Source organism: Schistocerca gregaria, chromosome 6 (genome assembly GCF_023897955.1).
Source record: "Schistocerca gregaria isolate iqSchGreg1 chromosome 6, iqSchGreg1.2, whole genome shotgun sequence".
Lineage (NCBI taxonomy): Eukaryota > Metazoa > Arthropoda > Insecta > Orthoptera > Acrididae > Schistocerca > Schistocerca gregaria.
In genome coordinates, this window is record NC_064925.1 from 31,548,451 (window position 1) to 31,571,674 (window position 23,224).

Consider the following 23,224-nt stretch of genomic DNA (forward strand, 5'->3'; position numbering starts at 1 on the left):
TGCCCGAATTGAAAAATAAAACAAAATTATTCTGAATAGTCTAAAAATGGTCAAATTGTACCTGAAATGTCCAAATCCAAAGACCAAAGAGTATCAGTTTCTAGCAGGAAATTCGATCACCACCTGAGAAAAAACAGGGCGAAGTCTCTACCCCTGGCACGTTTCTGAAGTAAAGCCCATGTCTAGCACATGATATGAATCATTACTGAAAAATTCTCCAATGCTGAAACGGTCATGCTGAGAAGGACCCATTCGAGAAATGTGGAAGACAGGAGCTGGCAGTGAGTGACAGACAGGGCACAAGCATGGCAGTGAGATGTCAGTCAGTCTTCAGCAGGTTGACGAACTGCCGGTTGCAGCCAAAGTGCATTCTCAAATGCTGACCATGAGATGATTTTCTTATTGGGGAACAATTGACAGGAATGGGGGAAAGAAATACAGTAGAAGAAGAACTGGTAGCTTTGAGGGATGAAGTAGTGAAGGCAGCAGAGGATCAAGTAGGCAAAAAGACGAGGGCAATATTGAATTTAATTGATGAAAGGAGAAAATATAAAAATGCAGTAAATGAAGCAGGCAAAACAGAATAGAAACGTCTCAAAAAATGAGATCGACAGGAAGTGCAAAATGGCTAAGCAGGGATGGCTAGAGGACAAATGTAAGGATGTAGAGGCTTATCTCACTAGGGGTAAGATAGATACTGCCTACAGGAAAATTAAAGAGACCTTTGGAGAGAAGAGGACCTCGTGTATGAATATCAAGAGCTCAGATGGCAACTCAGTTCTAAGCAAAGAAGGGAAGGCAGAAAGGTGGAAGTAGTATATAGAACGTTTATACAAGGGCGATGTACTTGAGGACAATATTATGGAAATGGAAGAGGATGTAGATGAAGACGAAATGGGAGATACGATACTGCGTGAAGAGTTTGACAAAGCACTGAAAGACCTGAGTTGAAACAAGGCCCCCGGAGTAGACAACATTCCATTAGAACTACCGACGGCCTTGGGAGAGCCAGTCCTGACAAAACTCTACCAGCTGGTGAGCAAGATGTATGAAACAGGCGAAATACCCTCAGACTTCAAGAAGAATATAATAATTCCAATCCCAAAGAAAGCAGGTGCTGACAGATGTGAAAATTACCGAACTATCAGTTTAATAAGTCACAGCTGCAAAATACTAATGCGAATTCTTTACAGACGAATGGAAAAACTAGTAGAAGCCGACCTCGGGGAAGATCAGTTTGGATTCCATAGACATACTGGAACACGTGAGGTAATACTGACCTTACGACTTATCGTGGAAGAAAGATTAATGAAAGGCAAACCTATGTTTCTAGCATTTGTGAACTTACAGAATGCTTTTGACAATGTTGACTGGAATACTCTCTTTCATATTCTAAAGGTGGCAGGGGTTAAATACAGGGAGCGAAAGGCTATTTACAATTTGTACAGAAACCAGATGGCAGTTATAAGTGTCGAGGGGCATGAAAGGGAAGCAGTTGTTAGGAAGGGAGTAAGACAGGGTTGTAGCCTCTTCCTGGTGTTATTTGATCTGTATATTGAGCAAGCAGTAAAAAAAAACAAAAGAAAAATTCGAAGTACTTATTAAAATCCATGGAGAAGAAATAACAACTTTGAGGTTCGCCGATGACATTGGAATTCTGTCAGAGACAGCAAACGACTTGGAAGAGCAGCTGAATGGAATGGACAGTGTCTTGAAAGGAGGATATAAGATGAACATCAACAAAAGCAAAACGAAGATAATGGTATGTAGTCGAATTAAGTCGGGTGATGCTGAAGGAATTAGATTAGGAAATGAGACACTTAAAGTAGTAAAATAGTTTTGCTATTTGGGGAGCAAAATAACTGATATTGATCGAAGTAGAGATGATATAAAATGTAGACTGGCAATGGCAAGGAAGCGTTTCTGAAGAAGAGAAATTTGTTAACATTTTGTATAGATTTAAATGTCAGGAAGTCATTTCTGAAAGTATTTGTGTGGAGTCTAGCCATGTATGGGAGTGAAACATGGACGATAAATAGTTTGGACAAGAAGAGAATAGAAACTTTCGAAATGTGGTGCTATAGAAGAATGCTGAAGATTAGATGGGTAGACCACACAACTAATGAGGAAGTATTGAATAGGATTGGGGAGAAGAGAAGTTTGTGGCACAACTTGACCAGAAGAAGGGATCGGTTGGTAGGACATGTTTTGAGGCATCAAGGGATCACCAATTTAGTATTGGAGGGCAGTGTGGAGGATAAAAATGGTAGAGGGAGACCAAGAGATGAATACACTAAGCAGATTCAGAAGGATGTAGGTTGCAGTAGGTACTGGGAGTTGAAGAAGCTTGCACAGGATAAAGTGGCATGGAGAGCTGCATCAAACCAGTCTCAGGACTGAAGACAACAACAACAACAACCACTTGTGATGACATTGGTGCACAGTCGAGCCTCATATAAGGTAAGGTTTTTGTTACAAGATTAATGTCTGCCTTCTTATAGCTGGGGTTTGAGCTGTGCTTAGCTGCAGACCATCATCTTTATTCAGATAATAATCTGAATTTTTTATCTTGGTCACTTTTTTATAACACTATCCCAGAAATCATTTATGCATTTAATAATACATGCCTCATTGAATACAATTCGGTTTGTTGTTTCCTAGACCATATTCTGCTACTGCAGATTTATCACATTCTATATGGCAAGTTCAATTGTGTAAACAGTCCGTTGGACACAAAATTGTTCACATCCACATGGTATTTTGAATGTGGCTGGTGCTTTGAGGCACACCTCTTCTTTCATGAGCCTCGCAAGTTTGTGAACTTATGCTGGAGATTTGAAGACTGCGTTGATTTTATACCTTTTTAGAAGCTGGCTAATCTTTCATATGACTGAGCCACAGAACGACAAAAACATGAGCTGCTTCACATCCTCCTTGGCATTTTCTACTTAAAAGTTGTTGGTGAAAAGCCTTGCATAATTTGTCAGTACTCGTTTTTCTTGAATACCTTCCATAACTGGCTCAATTCTTTCGGCATATTTTCAGCATCTGAAATGGTTTCTGACTGATGCATGAAGGTCCTCGGAACAGAATGTTTCTGCACTGGAGCGTGTTAACCTGTAGTGTGTAGATACCAAAAAGAGATTGGGTATAACAGGAGCTGATGAGCTCCCCTTAAGATACCACCCACCTGGTAAAAATGATCTCCACTGTATAAAAATAAAATGAACTTAAATAATCCACTGCCTTCTTAAGTGCCTACATTGCATCCATACCAATGTTTCTCGCCGTCATGTTGTTAATGGTATGTTGTTTTGTTTTATGTGTTTCCCCATGTTTTGTGAAATGCAGCTGAATTCCTCGTTCTGCTTTTCCTTGATTTTCATTAGTGACGACATCTATTATGCTACTGTGGCTGCATTGTTCCTGTCCCAATCTAAAGCTAAAAGTGATTCTGTTAGCCAGAGGTGGACAGCCTTAATCTCACTGCTTTTATACGTTTTGGTGCAGGACTTCAGCAGAATATTAAAATCTACAATGCTATTCTGTACATTTCTGTTTCGTCATTCACAATATGTATTATTTTTATTTTTATCTTTTTATTTTACACGTTTAATTCCATAAGATCAAATTGAGGAGCAAATCTCAAAGGTCATAGAACGGATCAGTACGTGAAATTACAACACAAGACAAAAAGACAAGCCATAGGTTTATGTAAATGCAATCAACAATATAAACAGGAATCAGCTTAATTTTTCAAGGAAGCCCTTGGGAGAATAGGAGGAGTGGCCCATGAGAAAACTATTCAGCTTCGATTTGAAAGCACATGGACTGCTGCTAATATTTTTGAGTTCTTGTGGTAGCTTATTGAAAATGGATGCAGTAGTATACTGCACATCTTTCTGCATAATTGTTAAGGATGTGCAATCCAAATGCAGATTGGATTTCTGCTTAGTATTAACTTGGTTAAAGCTGCTGATTATTGGTAATAAGCTGATATTGTTAACAAGAAATTACAGTAAAGAATACATGTATTGAGGGGTCAGTGTCGGAATACCCAGGCTAGTGAACAGGTGTCGACAACAGGTTTGTGAATTTACACCAATTATTGCACGGACCGCGAGCCTCTGAGCTAAAAATATCCTTTGAGAATGGGAAGAGTTACCCCAAAATATAATACCATACGTCACAAGTGAATGAAAAGAAGCAAAGTAGACCATTTTTTGTGTTGAAATGTCACTTACTTCAGATATTGTTCAAATAGTAATAATGGAAGCATTAATTCTTTAAACAATATCCTGAATGTGAGCAGTTTGCTGTCTATCTGAACACCTAGAAGTTTGAACTGTTCAGTTTCGCTGATCTTACGCCCATTCTGTGAAATTAAAACATCAGGTTCTGTTGAATTGTATGTTAGAAACTGTAAAAACTGAGTCTTACTGTGTTTTAGCGCTACTTAATTTTCTACAGGGCTATGAACTTGGATCATGAACTGCACTATTTGAAAAAGTGCCAATGTTGCACATAATATCTTTTACATCCAAGCTAGTGCCATCAACAGACAGGAATATTTTAGCATCACTTGTAATACTAGAGGGCATGTCATTTATATAAATAAGAAAGAGGAATGATCCCAGCACTGATCCCTGCGACCCTGCTGCTACCCCCCCCCCCCCCTCCCCTCCACACCCCCCACTGCTCTCCCCCATTTGAACATGCCTCACTCAGACCCTACATCAGGGCCATTCTCAACTCTGTGGATAATGAACTTTTGCTGTTTATCAAAGTAAGAGGTGAACCAGTTGTGAGCTACTCCCTGTATTCCATAATGTTCAACTTCTGGAGCAATATTTTGCGATCAACGCAGTCAAATGCCTTAGTTAAATCAAAAAATAGCCTACCATTCAGTACCTCGCAGAGAAAAGAGAATGTAGCATTTTTAGTTGTTTAACCACTTATAAAACTGAACCGTACATTTGATAGCAAATTATGTGGAATAAAACGATAAACTGCTTCCGTAACAAGGTTTAAAAAACTCTCTATTGACATTGGATTAGCTTTCCTACATAGTTTATAATTATATAATAGTTGTTCGTGTACAATAACATTTTAGTGTTAAAATTTGGGCATCATCGTCTGAAAGGCCATTCACTCTTTTACTAACAGAATGCCCCTCTGGTAATAAAGAATTAACAAAAATATTATCTTGCTTATTTCTACATTTACATCCATGCCTACATCTACGTACAGTCTCTACAAGCCACTGCTAGTCATTCCCTTTCCTATTCCACTCACAAATGGAGTGAGGGACAATCTACTGTCTAAATGCCTCCTCCATACTAGCCCTAATTCCTCGTCCTTTGTCTCGATGATCCTTACACAGGACCTACATTGGTGGCAGTAGAATTGTTTTGCAGCCAGTTACAAACACCTGTCCTCTATACTTTCTCAATAGTGTTTCACAAAAAGTATGTTTTCTTGGCTCAAGGGACTACTATTTCAGTTCCCAGAGGATTTCCATAGCACTTTTGTGTCAGTTAAACCTAATGGCAGCAAATCTAGCTGCAAGACTCTGAATTGCCTTAATCGCCCTTTAATCTGATTTGGTGGGAATCCCAAATACTCGAGCAGTACACTAGAAAGGATGCACTAGTGTTCTATATGTAATCTTTACAGGTGAGCTACCATCTGCCTAGAATTCTGAAGTCAACCATTTGCCTTCCTACAACTGTCCTTTCCTACTTATCCCATTTCATGTCACTTTGAAACATTATTCTCGGATTTAAAATGACATGACTGTGTTAAGCAGCATACTGCTAATGCTGTATTTGCATATTGCAAGATTGTTTTTTCTTACCAATCGGCATTAACTTAAGTTTTGCGATGTTTAAAGCAAGCTGCCATTCATCATATGAAATAGAAATTCTGTCCGGGTCATCCTATACTCTGCTGCAGTCACTCTACTATGGAACTGTTGCATAAGTTACAGCACCCTCAACAGTCACAGATTGCTGCTCATTTTGTCTGTTTGATAGTATAATAATCAAATGTAACATGTACTACAATTCATGAGTTGTGATCTGTTACACTACCGACCGTTACGGCAGAATCAGGTGGCCAGTAAAAACATTTGATAATTAGCTTGAGATCACCTTCGGTGGTTATTCAGATGCAGATAACTTTGGTAAGACTCAGTTTCAACCTGAATAGACATAATATTTTTGTTAACTGCAGTGCATCTGTCTCATATGATATCTAACCTGTCTTTTCAGTGTTTTTTCCAGGACTCATTAAATATTTTGGTGCTGTCTGCTTTGTGCTTCCTCCAGCTCTGAGTTCCTTTTGTAGTTTTGGCATGACAGCTTTCCTGGAGGGCAGTGAAGTCAAGTGCTTTGTTACAAATGCATTGGTAATTTATTGTTAGAATCTTGACATTCAAAGTGTATTTACTTAGTATGGAAGCTGATTTCGTACTCTGTAGATCAAGTGGTGAGCGTTTTTCAAAGGAGCTCAGGCCTGCCCCCTCTGTGTAGTGCACTTCTGATCTCTCAAGGGAAATCTCATAATTCTCCATCGTGTAAAGTAGATCCAGAAGTCTGTATCAAAGACCCTCACAGAATTAGTGGAGCCCCTGGTTGAGACACTCCACTTGACTTAGCTTCTCCTGTATCACCTTGCAATAGATTAATTGTGGTGTGCCACAACACACACACACACACACACACACACACACACACACACACACACAAATGGTATATCTCGTAGGAATACATATTTATATAGTAGACCTGACTGTTAATATAGGCTGTCTATACCTAGTACTAAACAAGTAAAATTATTTAAGGATGGGAGCAATTCCAAATGAACATTCAGTTGGGACTCTTGAAAAATTCATGTTTTCTTTGCAGAAAACTGCAGTGCAGCTTGCTGAAGAAGTTACAGCTGCATCAGAAGCAACACAGAAGGAAAGCCTTAAAACAAAGCTACATCAGGAACAGCTGCAACAGTGTCGGAGCAGCAAGGCCTTGGCTAGGGAAAGGCTGAAGCGTCAGTACAACCTCCTCCTCTCAGAGTTGGAAACTTTATCTCGTAAGGAGCGACTTGCTAGAGCTCTAAGTGTGACAGCGGTAAGTAAAATGTTTCTGGAAAGTAATCAGGTACAGTGTATTTTTAGCCTTAGATTTAATTTCCCAGGTACATATTTAAGTTAAATGTTGGGGGGGGGGGGGAGGGGGGGGGGAATGAGGCATTTGAAATATCTGTCTCATTAAAACTAGAAGAAGTGAATCTTGTGATCAAGAGGAGGAAAAAGGCTTAGATTTTACGGGAATTGAAAAGGACCTATCATTTAAAATACTGAAGAAAGTGATACAGAGGATGAATTGGGCTGCCCTTATGTAAAAGTTAAGATAAATGGTTGAAAGATAAATGTTTGGGAAGGTAAATGTCTACTAGGCACAGGCCCTGCTGAGCAATCTTCCCCTCAGGTTCAGTCATAGTATCATAACAGGATGCGCCCAGCATGTCAAAATGTGTTTCTTGTGATCAGGAGAGAAGCTGGTATGTTTGAGAAGGTGTCACCCTTCTGTAGCCAGAAAGGCCTTGATGGTTTGGCTAGAACCATTAATCTGTTAAATTGTAATGGCACATTGCTGGTCGAGACAGCAACTTCACAGAAAGTTAACGACCTTTTAAAGTCAAAATTCTTGGGTGAGTACCGTGTTGCAATAGAACAGCAGTGTACCCTTAATTACAGTCAAGGAGAGGTCACATGCAGTGATATCGTGCACTTCAGAGCTACAGAAGATATGAGCCAACTAAGGGATCATTGAGCTGAAGAAAATAATGTGTCTTATAGAAGGAAAACTGGAAAAAACAGTCTCAATTACACTGACATTTGATTTTCTGTCTTTGCTATATTATGTTAAAGCTGGATTTTTTAGACTGAAAGTCAGAGCATGCTTCCCCCAACCTAAGAGGTGTTTGAAGTACCATAAATTGGAGCACACCACTCTCAGGTGTATTGGACAAGCTACATGTGCTAAGTGTGGTATGGCTGCTATCCCTGATGGAACAACGTTTACCTCCCCTGACCTTTGTGTCAGTTGTTCAGGTCCACATCCAGCATGGAGCAGAGAGTGTATGGTGCACAAGGAATAAAAGAAGATCCAGGTGACTAAGCACGTATCTTATACTGAAGTGAAGAAGATGTATACATTCCTTCAACCCCTAATGTTTTGTGCTTCATTTGATGCTGTGCCTGCAAAGAAACCTGTGACTGTTAGTGTTTGCACCCAGACATTGCCTGTGGTCTTTGATACCATGAAATGCTCTTGCAAGTGCACCTTTGGCAGTGACAGTTCACACGGAATTGTTACTGTCCCAACACAAACTCCTATGGTGACCACTGCTTCCACTCCTGCTGCTGATGCTAGTTTGGCAGGCTAAGTGCTGCACAATGGGTTGGCACAGCCTACCTTGGTGTTGTCGAATGTATAAGAGAAGACTAAGGTTAAGTGTACTGTCAAGAAGGCAGAAATGAAGTAGGTGTCTCGTCAGACCTGGGAACACTCACGACTCGGCTAGAGACTTAGAACTCTGCTTTGATGAATCCCTAAGTTCACTCAGTTCTCCTCCTCCTGAAGTGGGTTCTTCTACACACAGGAAGGGGAAGGGGGTGGCAAGGAGAACACACAAACCTCTCAGTTAAATATATACTGTGCTTCAATGGAACATGGGAAGATACAGATCACTTTTGGAAGAGCTGAAACTGTTGGTACCGGAAATACCCCTCTGTCTGTGTCTACAGGAAACACACTTTAAACATAGTGATACCCCAAGGTCAGGGGATACAGCCCTCAGTGGAGACAGAGCTAAAGGTTGAGTAGCTATCTTTGTGAATGACACATACTACTCCATTTCTGTCTCCCTGAGACAGACAGGGTGTTGTTGCCACAGTGCATATTCTGTTTGCTCTCACCATTTGTAGTATGTATGTACACCCAACAAAAGTATAGATAGGGTGGGTCTTCCTGACCTGATTTTACAATGCCTTTCGCCCTTCCTACTTGAGAAGATTTTAATGCACATAATGTGCTGTGGGTATCTCCATCATCTTGCTCCCAGGGGTTGAGTTGTCGAAAGCCTTATTGTGTCACAGGAATTATGTCTTCTTAAAGCTGGTGGTAGAACACACTGACAGTTTAGCACTGCCATGGGGTTGTTTTCAGCCATAGACCTTGCTTTCTGTTCTCTTGTCCTTGTTAATGTTGCTCACTGGTAAGTGGTCAGTGACTTGCATTCCAGTGATCACTTCCATACTTAGATTCACCTCTCAGACATAGCAGTCTCTGAAAGAAAACTGCCATGATGGATGCTTAGCAGAGTGAACTAGACACTGTACAATCAATTAACTGTTTTTGAATGGCAGTATAATGTTCAGGACTGAGTGGACCACATCACAAATGTGATCCAGCATGCTGCTGATGAGTCTGTCCCCAAGTCTCCAGACCAGTCTTGGAGGTGATGTCTCCCCTGGTGGAACGATGGGTGTCACTATGCCATCAGGGAGAGACACACAGCTTTCCAACAGTTTAAATGTCAATCTTCTGCTATGAACCTCACAGCCTTCCGAATCGTGAGGGCAAAGGCATGACAGATCATCAGAGAACAAGAAGAGGTCGTGGCAAGTGTTTCTGGACTCGATCAACCATAGCTATGGGAAGCTAGAGGGAGGATATCTGGCAAATATGCCAGATGACCTATAGTGAATGCAATGGTGGATTACTTTGGTTCAATCACTGCTGCTGCAAACCAAGATCCAGCTTTCCACTGCCATCAAGCATTGGTGGAAAGTGGTGGCTACAATTGCCCTTTTTCCATGTGGGAGCTAGAGTATGCTCTGTCTCAGGTCAAGTACGGCATGTTGCAGTGTCTTCACCAGGACACAAAGAAAAAACACTCTCCCCTTTTTAATGTGATTTAGTTGACAGTGGACTTCACACACTCTTGGGGGGAGGTAGTTTTAGTACCCTTTCTGAAACCGAGGACTCCATATTTGCCCATCAGTTACAGTAGCATGGTCCTCACTAGCTGCTTAGAAAAGACACTAGAGCGCATGGTCAACTGCCATCTGATTGGGTCCTAGAATCGCAGGACCTACTTAGTCGCTCCCAGTGTGAGTTTCAGAGGTATCGTTCAACCCTTGACAACCTTACCCTGCTTGAGGCGGAAATCCAGCAATCCTTCCTATACACTCAGCACCTCATAAGTGTCTTCTTCGATCTTGAGAGGGCCCATGACACTACTTGGATGTCATCAAGATTTGCGTACCTGGTCCATTTACAATGTATGATGCTGAATTATATGTGATCTTGAGGGCACTGGAGAAAATGCAGTACCTTCCTGCTACCAAATCCTTCATGTGCTCTGACTCCCTAAGTGCTGCTCAGGCTATCAATCACTTGTATCCAGTATATAAGAATCAGCTGAAGATATTTTATAGCTGGCTATAAAATATCTTCAGCTGATTCTTGACACCCTCTTCCAAGTACAGTGGCAGGGAAAGGATGTGTCATTCAGCTGGATACCACGGCACATGGCCATTCTGGGTAATGAAGCAGCAAATGCAGCAGTTGAGGATGCCTATTTGGAAATTACAATGTCTGAATGTGCTGCCCCTGTCCATGCAGTAACCTCATTATTGAGACACAGCATCATGCGTCTGTAGCAGGAAGAATGGTTAGGGTTCGAGAAAAAGTCGAGGCCCATAAAACCGACGACATGACCACAGTGTACCTCCTACTGGCCGCTGCAATGGGAGCAAATAATTTTAAAGTGCTTCCAGGTGGGACACTGTCGTTTGACATGGGATTCCTTCTTCAGCAGGAAGATCCACCAGTGTAGAGTGCTTGTGGTGTACAGGTTTCTCTACGCCACATTATAACTGAATGTGTTTTATACAAAGCCACGAGGGCCTGGTCTACTTACTAGATGACCTGCCCTCTGTTTTAGTTGGTGGATAAATCGAAGGTGGTTTGTGTTTTAAGAATCTGTGTGATGTCTAGTGTCTTAGACTATAATCACACAACAGCTATCCTACAAACACATTAAAACCTTTTACCTATGAATTTTACTCATACACTGCACTGAAGCATCCATCTTTTACTGTTTTGTTACAGTGTCAGTGAGAGAGTCTCAGAATGGCTGTGAATCCTATTTTTTAATTTACATTTTGGTGCATATTTTTAGCAACTCATAACCACACTTCCACGCTTTCACTCAAGGAAATGGGAAACACCACCAAGAGCAAGGTGGGCCAGTCCAGCTCCGCCTTGGCTCGAGAGCGCAAGGCCAGGGGAATCTACCTAACTAGAAGAAAATACTGGACAAGCCAGCTACTGGGAGGTTATGTGGGTTTGAAAGATTGTTGCACACCCTAGAATTTCCACAAAGATATCCAGAAGTTGTGAACAAGCACAGAAATTCCATTGATCGATATGGGATCTCGGCAGATACCAACTGTGACTGAAAAGCCAAAGCCTATCGAACCTGAAAAGATTTGCAAAACTACCACCATGGATGACATTACATGTAATAGGCCACGTCATGGATTTATAGGTAACGTTGGCCATAAATTGGTGAAACAAGAGGATTTGCTGTTTACCGTATCCTTGGAGGTGACTGTTTACACGCAACAGTGGCAGAGAGATAAGATCTCAATATGCTTGAGCATTAATCTGGGAAACCACCATGCTGATGTCTAGCGACAGCTGCATCTGTCTCAAGAGACCCAAAACATTGATAAAAAATGTGTTGGGATCGCGATCGGGAACCAGTCCTGACGAACATGCTTTCTGAATATCTGTATCTGTGGTCTCTGATGCTGCGGAAAGAAACAAGGACCTGATGTATAGATTGCAACGTGATCTTATGTATAGAACATTGCATTCAGATGTGCCACACAAAGATAAAATTTTGATTATAAATTTAGTTTTTGTTGTTTTTGTGAATTTTCTTTCATAAGCCCATTTAACTATTCTAATTATCAAATAAAATTGGTCCATGATTTTTATACAGAAAAATGGGGAAGTTGTTCATTGTTATCTGAATGAATATATAGATTTAGTCATTGAAAGCGTGTGTTAGCCACATGGCAAGTAGCAATGTTTGTTATAAAGCTGTATTACAAGTAACAGTGTATGATGTGATTATAATTAAAGTCTCAGTTTTAAAAAGCTGTAAAAAAAAAAAAAAAAACACTCGTGGAATGACACCAAATTTGAAAGAAATATAATTGAAGAAAAGGGAAATGTTACAGAAACAAATAATAATAAAAAGTTAACAAGAATTTTCTTTTAGATGTGTCATATCATAAATGGGTTGGGCTACAAATCGGAATACAATGGTTATGGTGTGAATTGCACATTAAACTAACAGTACTGTGCAATGTACAGTTTGGCATTCAACAGTTGCAGTACTGTTAAGTAAGGCCATCCATCACAGCAAGGCTGTACCACAGCACATGGCAAAAATTGGATTTTAATTGCCCTGAAGCCAAAAACTCAATAGAAAGCAAGAATGACATTGGTTTTTAATTGTCCTATGGCCAAAACTGCACAATAATTAATGATGACATTAGTTTGTAGTTGTCCTGAGGGCAAAAACCACATAAACAGCAACAATGAAATGGGTTTTTAATTGTTGTTAGACTGGTGCCTGATATGCTCAGCAATCGAGAAACAGAAGGTTCCACAATAGATTTCAGAGGTCACATTCAGAATGTGTTGCACAGTTTATGCCTTTGTTGCAACCATGTTTATTACCAGAATGCTGAACACGGCATATTTCAGACAACCCCGCAGCCAGAAGTCACAGGGATTAAGATCAGGTGATCTGGACCACCAGGCTGCAGGCAAATGACGGCTGATAATTCTGGCATTTCCAAGATACCTCTGTAGCAATTGCTTTACTGGCTGTGCATTGTGCAGAGGAGCACCATCTTGCGTGAGAATAAGTGTTCATCAGAGGCAAGGGTATTATCATCAGGAGTGCTACTGGGAAGTGTGATATGACTGCCATTATTCTCTATATAAAGGCCAGATGGGCAGCAATTTGCTGTTTGCTGATGATGCTGTGGTGTGTGGTAAGGTGCTGAAGTTTGGTGACTGTAGGAGGATACAACATGACGTGGAAAAAATTTGTAGTTGGTGCAATAAATTAGCAGCTAGGTTGAAATGTAGTAAAGTATAAGTTAATTTGGATGACTAGGAAAAACTAACCCATCATGTTCATATACAGCATCCATAGAGTCCCACTTACCACAGTCATGTCACTTAAACAGCTGGGTGTAACACTGCAAAACGATATTAAATCGAGTGAGCATGTGAGGATTGATGTAGGGAAGATGAATGGTTCACTTCAGTTTATTGGGAGAATTCTAGGAAAGTGTGGTTCATCTGTAAAAGAGACTGCAAGTAGGATGTAGTGTAACCTATTCTTGAACACTGCTAGAGTATTTGGGACATGTACCAGGTTGGATTGGGAAGACATTGAAGCAATTCTGAAGCAGGCTGCTAGATTTGTTAATGGTAGGTTCAAACAACATGCAAGTGTTACAGTGACGCTTTTGGAACTCGAATGGGAATCCCTGGAGGAAAGGCAACATTCTATTCGAGGAACACTATTGAGAAAAATAGGAGAACTGATATTTGAAGCTGAATGTAGAATGATTGTACTGCCTCCAACATAAATTGCGTGTAAAGACCAAGAAAATGTGATACAACAAATTAGGGCTCAAATGGAAGCATATACTCTCCTGGAAATTGAAATAAGAACACCGTGAATTCATTGTCCCAGGAAGGGGAAACTTTATTGACACATTCCTGGGGTCAGATACATCACATGATCACACTGACAGAACCACAGGCACATAGACACAGGCAACAGAGCATGCACAATGTCGGCACTAGTACAGTGTATATCCACCTTTCGCAGCAATGCAGGCTGCTATTCACCCATGGAGACGATCGTAGAGATGCTGGATATAGTCCTGTGGAACGGCGTGCCATGCCATTTCCACCTGGCGCCTCAGTTGGACCAGCGTTCGTGCTGGACGTGCAGACCGCGTGAGACGACGATGCTCAATGGGGGACAGATCCGGAGATCTTGCTGGCCAGGGTAGTTGACTTACACCTTCTAGAGCACGTTGGGTGGCACGGGATACATGCGGACGTGCATTGTCCTGTTGGAACAGCAAGTTCCCTTGCCGGTCTAGGAATGGTAGAACGATGGGTTCGATGACGGTTTGGATGTACCGTGCACTATTCAGTGTCCCCTCGACGATCACCAGGGGTGTACGGCCGGTGTAAGAGATCGCTCCCCACACTATGATGCCGGGTCTTGGCCCTCTGTGCCTCGGTCGTATACAGTCCTGATTGTGGCGCTCACCTGCACGGCGCCAAACACGCATATGACCATCATTGGCACCAAGGCAGAAGCGACTCTCATCGCTGAAGACGACACGTCTCCATTCGTCCCTCCATTCACGCCTGTGGCAACACCACTGGAGGCGGGCTGCACGATGTTGGGGCGTGAGCGGAAGACGGCCTAACGGTGTGCGGGACCGTAGCCCAGCTTCATGGAGACGGTTGCGAATGGTCCTCGCCGATACCCCAGGAGCAACAGTGTCCCTAATTTGCTGGGAAGTGGCGGTGCGGTCCTCTACGGCACTGCGTAGGATCCTACGGTCTTGGCGTGCATCCGTGCGTCGCTGCGGTCCGGTCCCAGGTCGACGGGCACGTGCACCTTCCGCCGACCACTGGCGACAACATCGATGTACTGTGGAGACCTCACGCCCCACGTGTTGAGCAATTCGGCGGTACGTCCACCCGGTCTCCCGCATGCCCACTATACTCCCTCGCTCAAAGTCCATCAACTGCACATACGGTTCACGTCCACGCTGTCACGGCATGCTACCAGTGTTAAAGACTGCGATGGAGCTCCGTATGCCACGGCAAACTGGCTGACACTGACGGCGGCAGTGCACAAATGCTGCACAGCTTGCGCCATTCGACAGCCAACACAGCGGTTCCTGGTGTGTCCGCTGTGCTGTGCGTGTGATCATTGCTTGTACAGCCCTCTCGCAGTGTCCGGAGCAAGTATGGTGGGTCTGACACACCGGTGTCAATGTGTTCTTTTTTCCATTTCCAGGAGTGTAGATAGTCATTCTCCCTCAGTTTGTTTACAAGTCTAATAGTAAAGGAAATGACTAGTTGTGATATGGTGTACCCTCCGCCACATGCTATATGGAAGATTGCGGAGTATTGATATAGATGTAGATCCTACTCATGCTATTGAAAGTTTGCAATGTCCTTGATATGCAAGAGACTCATAGCTTTTACCAGTGATGTTACAGGACCCGCATGACCCACCTCCATGAAAAAACGTGGCCCTATGATAAAAAATTTTGTCAACCTGCACCAAATAGTTCTGTTTATAGAATTAAGTCATTTCTGCAATTCTGTATATTGTCAAGTCTTTGGAGATGACAGTGGACTTCATTCACAGAATGTTCCATGGCCATTCATTGTCCATCTCCCTGTGAGCAAGAAACTGTAGAGCAAACATGGATAATTTTCAATGGATAGTAATGCATTATGTTTTATAGAACTGTATACACCTCACTCACAGGCATGTCTAAAGTTAGAACAGTGCCCTGTGCACTGTATGTCTGCACACTACTGCTCAACTCCTCTTAAAATACTGTGGCCACATTTTGTACCGACATTGGATCAGCTGTGTTCCTCCCTCTGCCACATTCTCTCTCTTCAAATTAAGTAATTTTTATCCAGTCCCTTGGTGGACATTAGTCCAACACCTTTTTTTTTTTTTTTCATGCCCTCAAGTACCTGGAGTGTATGCGGAGCTACTAGCACACAGTCATTATTCATGTGAAAGAGCTTTCCCATCAGTTCACGATCTTGTATTAAGACATCTGGATGAGCATCTCAGGCACAATCTGAGCAACAGCGGTGTACCCTTGTCATTTACCTTTACATATTCTGCTGCTTACAGTGCCATCTAGTAGTGAAATTTTTATAACCCCCCGCAATGCATTTATCCCTTCTTTGATAATATCCCGTCAAAATTTGATATTATTCTGAGCAGTGGTTCATTATTTACAGTGTTTCAAATGGGAACATTAATTGTGACCCCACTGCGGGTCCGGTGGTTAGAATAGGCCCGAGGTATTCCTGCCTGTAGTAAGAGGCGACTAAAAGGAGTCTCATGTGTTTCGGCCTTTTTGATAGTCCCCTGTAGGGTTTGACTTCCATGTTTCAAAATGTTCCCAAAGAGCGAGCCAATTGGGGAAGGGAGCGTTCCATGGTGCATTGTGTCCATCATGCACTGACACCTATTGCATCATTTGTCGACATGGATCTGCACTTCTGCTCATTCTCCAACTGTTGGGCGAGGTCACTCTCCTAAGTGCATATTTTTCCATCAACTGTGCACCGTCACTTTCTATGCTGACAATGACAATGGACTTGTTTGCTTGGTTGCACCTGATATCCAGCACGGTAGCTAGTCCACGTACCCTGTTGGTTGTAGCCCCTTGACCACACGGGGATCGCTCTGCTGATGCCTGTGCCATTAACTCCCCAAGTATGCCCAGGAGTAGATGCCTGTCCCCTTGGGGCATTGGGAGTCCGGGCAGTGGCCATCCTGCCAGGTGGCCTTTGCTGCTGCTGGGTGGCACCTGTGGGGAGGGCCACTGGTCGGAGTGGGTGGCATCAGAGCTTCTGCACCACCTATTTCAGGAGCAAACCCCCCCCCCCCCCTATCAGGGATGTCCATCTATGCCAGAGAAGTATAAAACATCTGCTGTTCTCACTAGGAAAGGGTCCCTTGAGTCACTCTCTTCCCAGGTTTCTGCTAGTGGGAAAGATGACACCCGCCAGAGGCTGAAGAACCCAAAAGCAGCCGGTTGCAGGGCTTCCGCTCATCCTCAGTCCCAGAGATTGAATCAGTGAAGATCTCCCAGGCAGGGAAACCCAACAAACAGTGAGAGAAATCCAAAAAGAAGGTCCCCAAGACCAAGGGAATTGCGGTGGCACCTACACCACTGCTACCTCCAAGCTCTGCGTCTGCGGATGAGGTGGAGATTCTGGTGTCCACTGAGGACCTAGATCTTGCCAGACTCTGACAAAATGGGTATAGACTGCTCAGGCAAGAAGTCGGTGGCAGTAAGTGATCCTGAGATGTAAACTACCTCATTGAATGTTCCATGCCTTCCCAGTCTCACGATGACTTCATCCTCCAGTGGAATTGCGGCAGTTTTTCCACCGCCTGGCTGAGCTACAGCAACTGTTAAGCTTTACACCTGGTTTCTGCATTGTCTTCCAGGAATCCTGGTCCCTGGAAATGCATAACCTTGCCCTTTGTAGCTATAAGGGATACTATAGGAACCATAGTAATTGTAAGAGTCTCTCAGGTGGAGTTCACGTTTATGTCCTAAACTTGGTCTGTAATGAACATGTGCCCCTTCAAACCCCTCCAGATGGTGTAGCATCCCTGAATGTATTAGCTGCACTGATTGATCAACTCCCTAAACCTTTCCTACTTCTGGGAGATTTTAATGCCCATAACCCCTTGTGGGGTGGCACCGTGCTTACTGGCAGAGGCAGAGATGTCGAAACTTTACTGTCTCAGTTTGACATCTACTCTTAAACATTGGGGCTGCCACACATTTCAGTGTGGCTTGAGGTAGTTACTCAGCCATTGATTTATCAATTTGAAGCCCAGGACTTCTCCCATCTATACATTGGAGAGCACATGATGACCTGTGTGGTAGTAACCACTTCCCCATCTTCCTATCACTGCCAGGAAACTTTCACCTCTGCTGTCACCATTGTATCTAACCCACACGGAAACATCAATGTGATGGTTGATCTAGTGACTACTACTATCATTTCTGTGGCAGAAAATGTAATCCCTCACTCTTTAGGGTGGCCCTCAGTGAAAGACAGTCCCTTGGTGGTTGCCGGAAGCCGCTGCAACAATTAAGGAGTGTCAGCGAGCTCTGCGGTGTCATAAGCGGCAACTCATAGCCTTCAAACAGCTCCCAGCTCGTGTTCACCAACTTATCAAACGACAGAAGCAGGAGTGTTGAGAGAGATATGTCTCGTCCATTTGGTGCCATACGTCACCTTCCCAAGTCTAGGCAAAGATCAAACGTGTTTTTGGGGTACAGACACCAACAGTTGTTCCCGGTGTTGATTTAAATGGCGTGTTAGCTTCCAACTCAAATGCGATTGCTGATCTCTATGCTCGAGCCTCTGCGTCGGAGAATTACCTCCAGCCTTTCGCACTCGCAAATGGTGGCTGGAAGGAGAAGTCCTTTCACTTACTACATGCCACAGTGAATCCTATAATGCCCCTCGGTGCCCTTGCACATTGCCCCGACACAGCTCCTGGGCCAGATCAGATCCACAGCCAGATGGTTAAACATCTCTCATCTGACTACAAGCGACATCTTCTCATCATCTTCAACTGGATATAGTGTGATGGTGCTTTTCCACAGCAATGGCGGGACAGCATCATCATTCCAGTGCTCAAACCCAGTAAAAACCCAATTGATGTGGATAGCTATCAGCCAGTCAGCCTCACCAACGTAAGCAGCTGGAACGTATGGTGTGTCAGCAGTTGGTTTGGGTCCTGGAGTCAAGTGGCCTATGGCTCCATGTCAGGCGGATTCTGCCAGGATCACTCTACCACTAATAATCTTGTGTCCCTAAAGTCTGCCAACCAAACAGCCTTTCCCAGATGCCAACACCTGGTTGCCATCTTTCTTGATTTATGGAAACCGTATGAACGACCTGGCGACATCATATCCTTGCAACATTAATAGAGTTGGGTCTCCGAGGCTCACCCCTGATTTTTATCCAGAATTTCCTGTCGCTTCGTACTTTCCTTGTCCAAGTTGGTGACTCCCATAGTTCTCCCCATATCCAGCATATTGGGGTCCCGCAGGGCTCTGTATTGAGTGTTTCTCTATTTTTACTGGCCATTAATGGTGTAGCAGAAGCTTTAGGGCCATCTGTCTCACCTTCTCTGTATGCAGACGTCTTCTGCATTTCATCCTGCTCCACCAGTACTGGTGCTGCTGAGCGGTGCCTACGGGGAGCCATCCAAAAGGTGCAGTTATGGTCTCTATCCCACAGTTTCCAGTTTTCGGCCGCAAAGTCATGTGTTACGCACTTCTGTTGGCATCAGTCCATGTGGTGGGGCTGTTAAGTACCCACTTGACTGAGCCCCCTGAAACCACAGAGATCACACTACTAGTCACTGAGCTGTTAACGCCTCATGTATGCCCAGGAGTCGATGTTCATTGTTTTGGGGCACCAGAACTCCTGACAATGGCTCCCGTGCCAGGTGGCCCTTGCTGTGGCTGGGTGGCGCCCACGCAGCAAGCCCCTGATCCGAGTTGGTGGTACTAGGTTGGACGCCTTGCGCATGAAGCGAAAAAAGCTTCACCATCCTGGTTGGCCACGCCCTGGGAGGAGGGGCAAGCTAGCTGGCTTGTGTTGAAACCTTTCCCTTGGTACCTGGTTTTTACCAGGATGGATGGCAGTAGTTTTGCCACAACCAAGCCTTTGTTTTTCTTGGAGACGATTGAAGATAAGTATGGCAAAGTTGAATCGATTACTAAAATGCGGTCCAGTGCTTTACTCATCAAGACATCTTCTGCTGCTCAAAATCTGATGCCCAGTGTGCTTGTGACTGTCTCGGTGATGTCCCAGTCTCCGTATTGCTCAACCAATCTTTGTACTCGGTACATAGCATTATTTTCAGCAAGATCTTCTTCTGCAAACTGACAAGGAGCTCCGTGCTAACATCGAGTGGCGAGTGGTTCGTTATATCTGCCGTGTGCAGCTGTAGTGCCCCCAGAATTTTACGAAAGTCTGGAGACACTTGCGTTTCAGCCATTTCGAAAATGCGTTATTTTAAAGCAAGGCGTAAGGATGAGCATGGGATACTGCACCCATTTATTGTTTGTGCAGGTGAAACTGGAAGGGAGATAATTCGTCGGTGCTGGCAAGTGTTCAGTGCGACCTGCCAAGAATAATCAAATACGTCCCAGAAGCTCAGTGGCCAGCTGCAGACAGTTATGTAGCATTGTATTGTTAAAAAAACAAGTGGAGAGGATCAAAATAGTCACTGTTTATTAGACGCCGAACTGCTGTTGAGAGTACGTGGACTGGACATGGGTAGTCACCCATAATAAAAGCTTATGTATTAATTGTGTTAAAAATATGTAATTAACTGAATCTGGGTGCCCAGTAATGTGTGGGCTTACATCATAAAGTTTAGTTGTTTTTTACAAAGTGGAATTAAATATGTTCTTGTGCATTGAATGATATTCCAACAGTAGCATATTTTTTAAATAAGAAGAGAGAGTGAAAATTTCTCCTTCCTAGCAGTGAGAAGCATCCAGTGCTAGCATAAGACATCGGTGCTGCAAGAAAGTAGAACCAGCATTCTTCCACAAGTAAGTCCACTAAAATGCTTAAGCTGTGTAGAGCGAGCTTAACATTACACCGGGCCACCGCACAGCGAGGCCCTCCAAACAATCGCATCGCTACGGGCGGCTTTATCCTGGCCCTCGAGCTCCCCTAACCGGGGGAAAAGTGCTCCCCTCACCCGGGGGAGAAGTGCTCCCCTCCTTTGGCAGCCGCTCTTACTGGAGCTCCCTCCTAGGATTCATCTTCCTCTTCCTGGCAACCTCCTGAAAGGCGATCTACTGCTCCACATCGGCAGTGTGATCCGTGGCCAGTGGGCGCCAAGATTGCCCGGTGTAATTCCGTGCCTGCCCTAGAAGTCTGCCCTTCTCTTCCTTCCCATTAGAAGAAGCAGAAACGCAGGAACAAGGGCATGACCCGTCTGGTACCCTCTGAGGTGCAGCCTTCCCCTCCTACAGCCAGTGAACAAACAGTCTGACCCCTACCTATATGGACATTACCCAATCCTTATCAGTGATGGGTGGCAACGCAGTGGTGTATCCGACTCTGGTTCATTTGCTGCCACTTTGGACTCCAGCTGGAGAATCCTTCAGTGGAATTTTAATTGATATTTGTGTCACTCCAGAGTTCCAGCCCCTTCTTTCCTTCTTCTTTGCCACTTGTATTGCACCCCAGGTGACCCATTTTGTCAATTCTTACTCACCCGCCCTTCGTGGGTTCCACGCTTTCTGTCAGAATCTAATTGGCCCCTTACGGGTTTCTGGTGGTGTTTGCACCTTGGTCCGCAAGGACATTGTTAGTAAATGGGTTCCCCTCCATACCACTCTGGAAGCCATTGCTGTCAGGGTCCATCTGGCCACTCCAATCACAACCTGTAATTTCTACCTCCCTCCTGACAGGCCACCCACATCCCATGCACTCACCACCCTTCTTCAACAACTCCCTTCTCCCTTCCTGCTATTAAAGGACTTAAATGCCCACAACCCTCTTTAGGGTTGTCATACGACTACTGCCCTCGGCAGGACATTTGAAGCTATTCTGGCAGGGCTTAACCTGTGTTTGCTAAACACAGGCGCTCCCACACACTTTAGAGTGGTGCACAGCGCTTTCTCAACCATTGACATCTTCGTCTGCAGTCCCGGCCCTCTTCCCTCCATTCATGTGGGTGTCCACGGTGACTTATGTGACAGCAACCATTACCAGATTGTTTGACCTTCCTTCAGTGTCTCTCGCTCAGTCACCCCCCCCCCCCCCCCCCCCCCCCCCCAGATGGGCCATATCTAAGTCTGATTGGGGTGCCTTCTCCTCTGCTCCCATTCCCCCTGTGTTGCCACACGACAATGTTGATGAATCTACCCAGATGTTGACTGCCTCCAACCTTTCAGCAGCTGTTCCAGCAATCCCTTCTTCAGGTTCCCCCCGCCGGAAGATGGTCCCTTGGTGGACTCTGGAAATTGCTGCAGCCATGAAATACCGCCTCCGTGCCCTTAAACACTTCAAGCGGTACCATTCTACTGCTCTTCTTCTGGTCATCAAATGACTCCATGCCCGGGCCCACTACCTAATCAAATTTCAGAAACGGATTTGCTGGGAACGATATGTAGTTGCCATAGGGCCCCACACCCCCTCTTCACAAGTCTGGGTGAAACTCCAGCGAATTTTTGGCCACTGTCCTCCCACCGGGATTGCAGGAATTTCTGTGCATGGTGTTGCCCTTACCAATCCAGACTTTGTGGCAGAAAATTTCGCTCAACACTTTGCTCAAGCATCTCAGTATCTGCCCACATACCTTCTCCTGAAAGAGCGTTCAGAACAACTACCTTTGTGTTTTGTTTCTTGCTGTTCAGAACCATACAATGCCCCATTCAGCAAGTGGGAAAACGCCTTCATCCTTTGTCCTGACACTGCTCCTGGACTGGATCGGATACTTAGCCTATGACACCACCTGGCACCACCACATCGTCACCACCCTTCACAAATGGGACCTTCGTAGCGCTCTGCCCGTTTTTATCCGTAACTTTCTTTCTTGTTGCTGTTTTCGGGTCCAAGTTGGTTCCTCTTCTCCCCATTGGCAAGAAAATTGGGTTCCACGGGGTTCTGTGCTGAGCGACCCCCTCTTTCTCATAGCCATTAATGGTCTGGTGACAGCTGTTGGGCCGACAGTGTCCCCCTCTTTGTATGCTGACGATTTTTGTATCTACCTCCCCTCCTCCGTAATGGGTGCTGCAGAACGCCATCTACAGGGGGCAGTCTGTCATGCCCACTCATGGGCGCTCTCCCGTGGCTTTCAGTTTTCAGTGGCCAAGACGTGTCATGCATTTCTGCCATTGATGTACTGTACATCCACATCCAGAACTGTTCCTTGATGGCCAGCCCCTTGAGGTGGTGGACACCCATCGCTTCTTGGGTTTGAACTTAGCTGCCCAGTTGACATGGCGTCCTCACATTCGCGAGCTGAAGAGGATGTGCTGGTCCCATCTCAATGTTGATAGGTGTCTGTGCAATTCCACCTTGGGTGCAGACTGCTCTGTTCTCCTGTGATTGTATCAAGTGTTGGTCCAGTATCATTTAGACTATGGAAGTCCTGTCTATGGTTCTGCGTCGCCTTCAACACTGCAGATACTATACCCCTTCCACCACTGTGGGGTCCGGCTTGCGACTGGTGCCTTCTGGACTAGCCCCGTACTTAGCCTCCTTGCAGC

The 23,224-nt window shown here is 44.4% G+C and overlaps 1 protein-coding gene across 1 annotated transcript in view; it reads left to right on the forward strand.

The window, feature by feature from the left end:
- LOC126278315 (uncharacterized) overlaps window positions 1–23,224 on the forward strand; it is a 199,668-nt gene that overhangs the window by 133,880 nt on the left and 42,564 nt on the right. Inside the window, exon 6 of the mRNA XM_049978334.1 lies at window positions 6,909–7,127. Coding sequence (XP_049834291.1) covers window positions 6,909–7,127 — 219 coding nt within the window. The remainder of the gene's footprint in view (window positions 1–6,908; window positions 7,128–23,224) is intronic.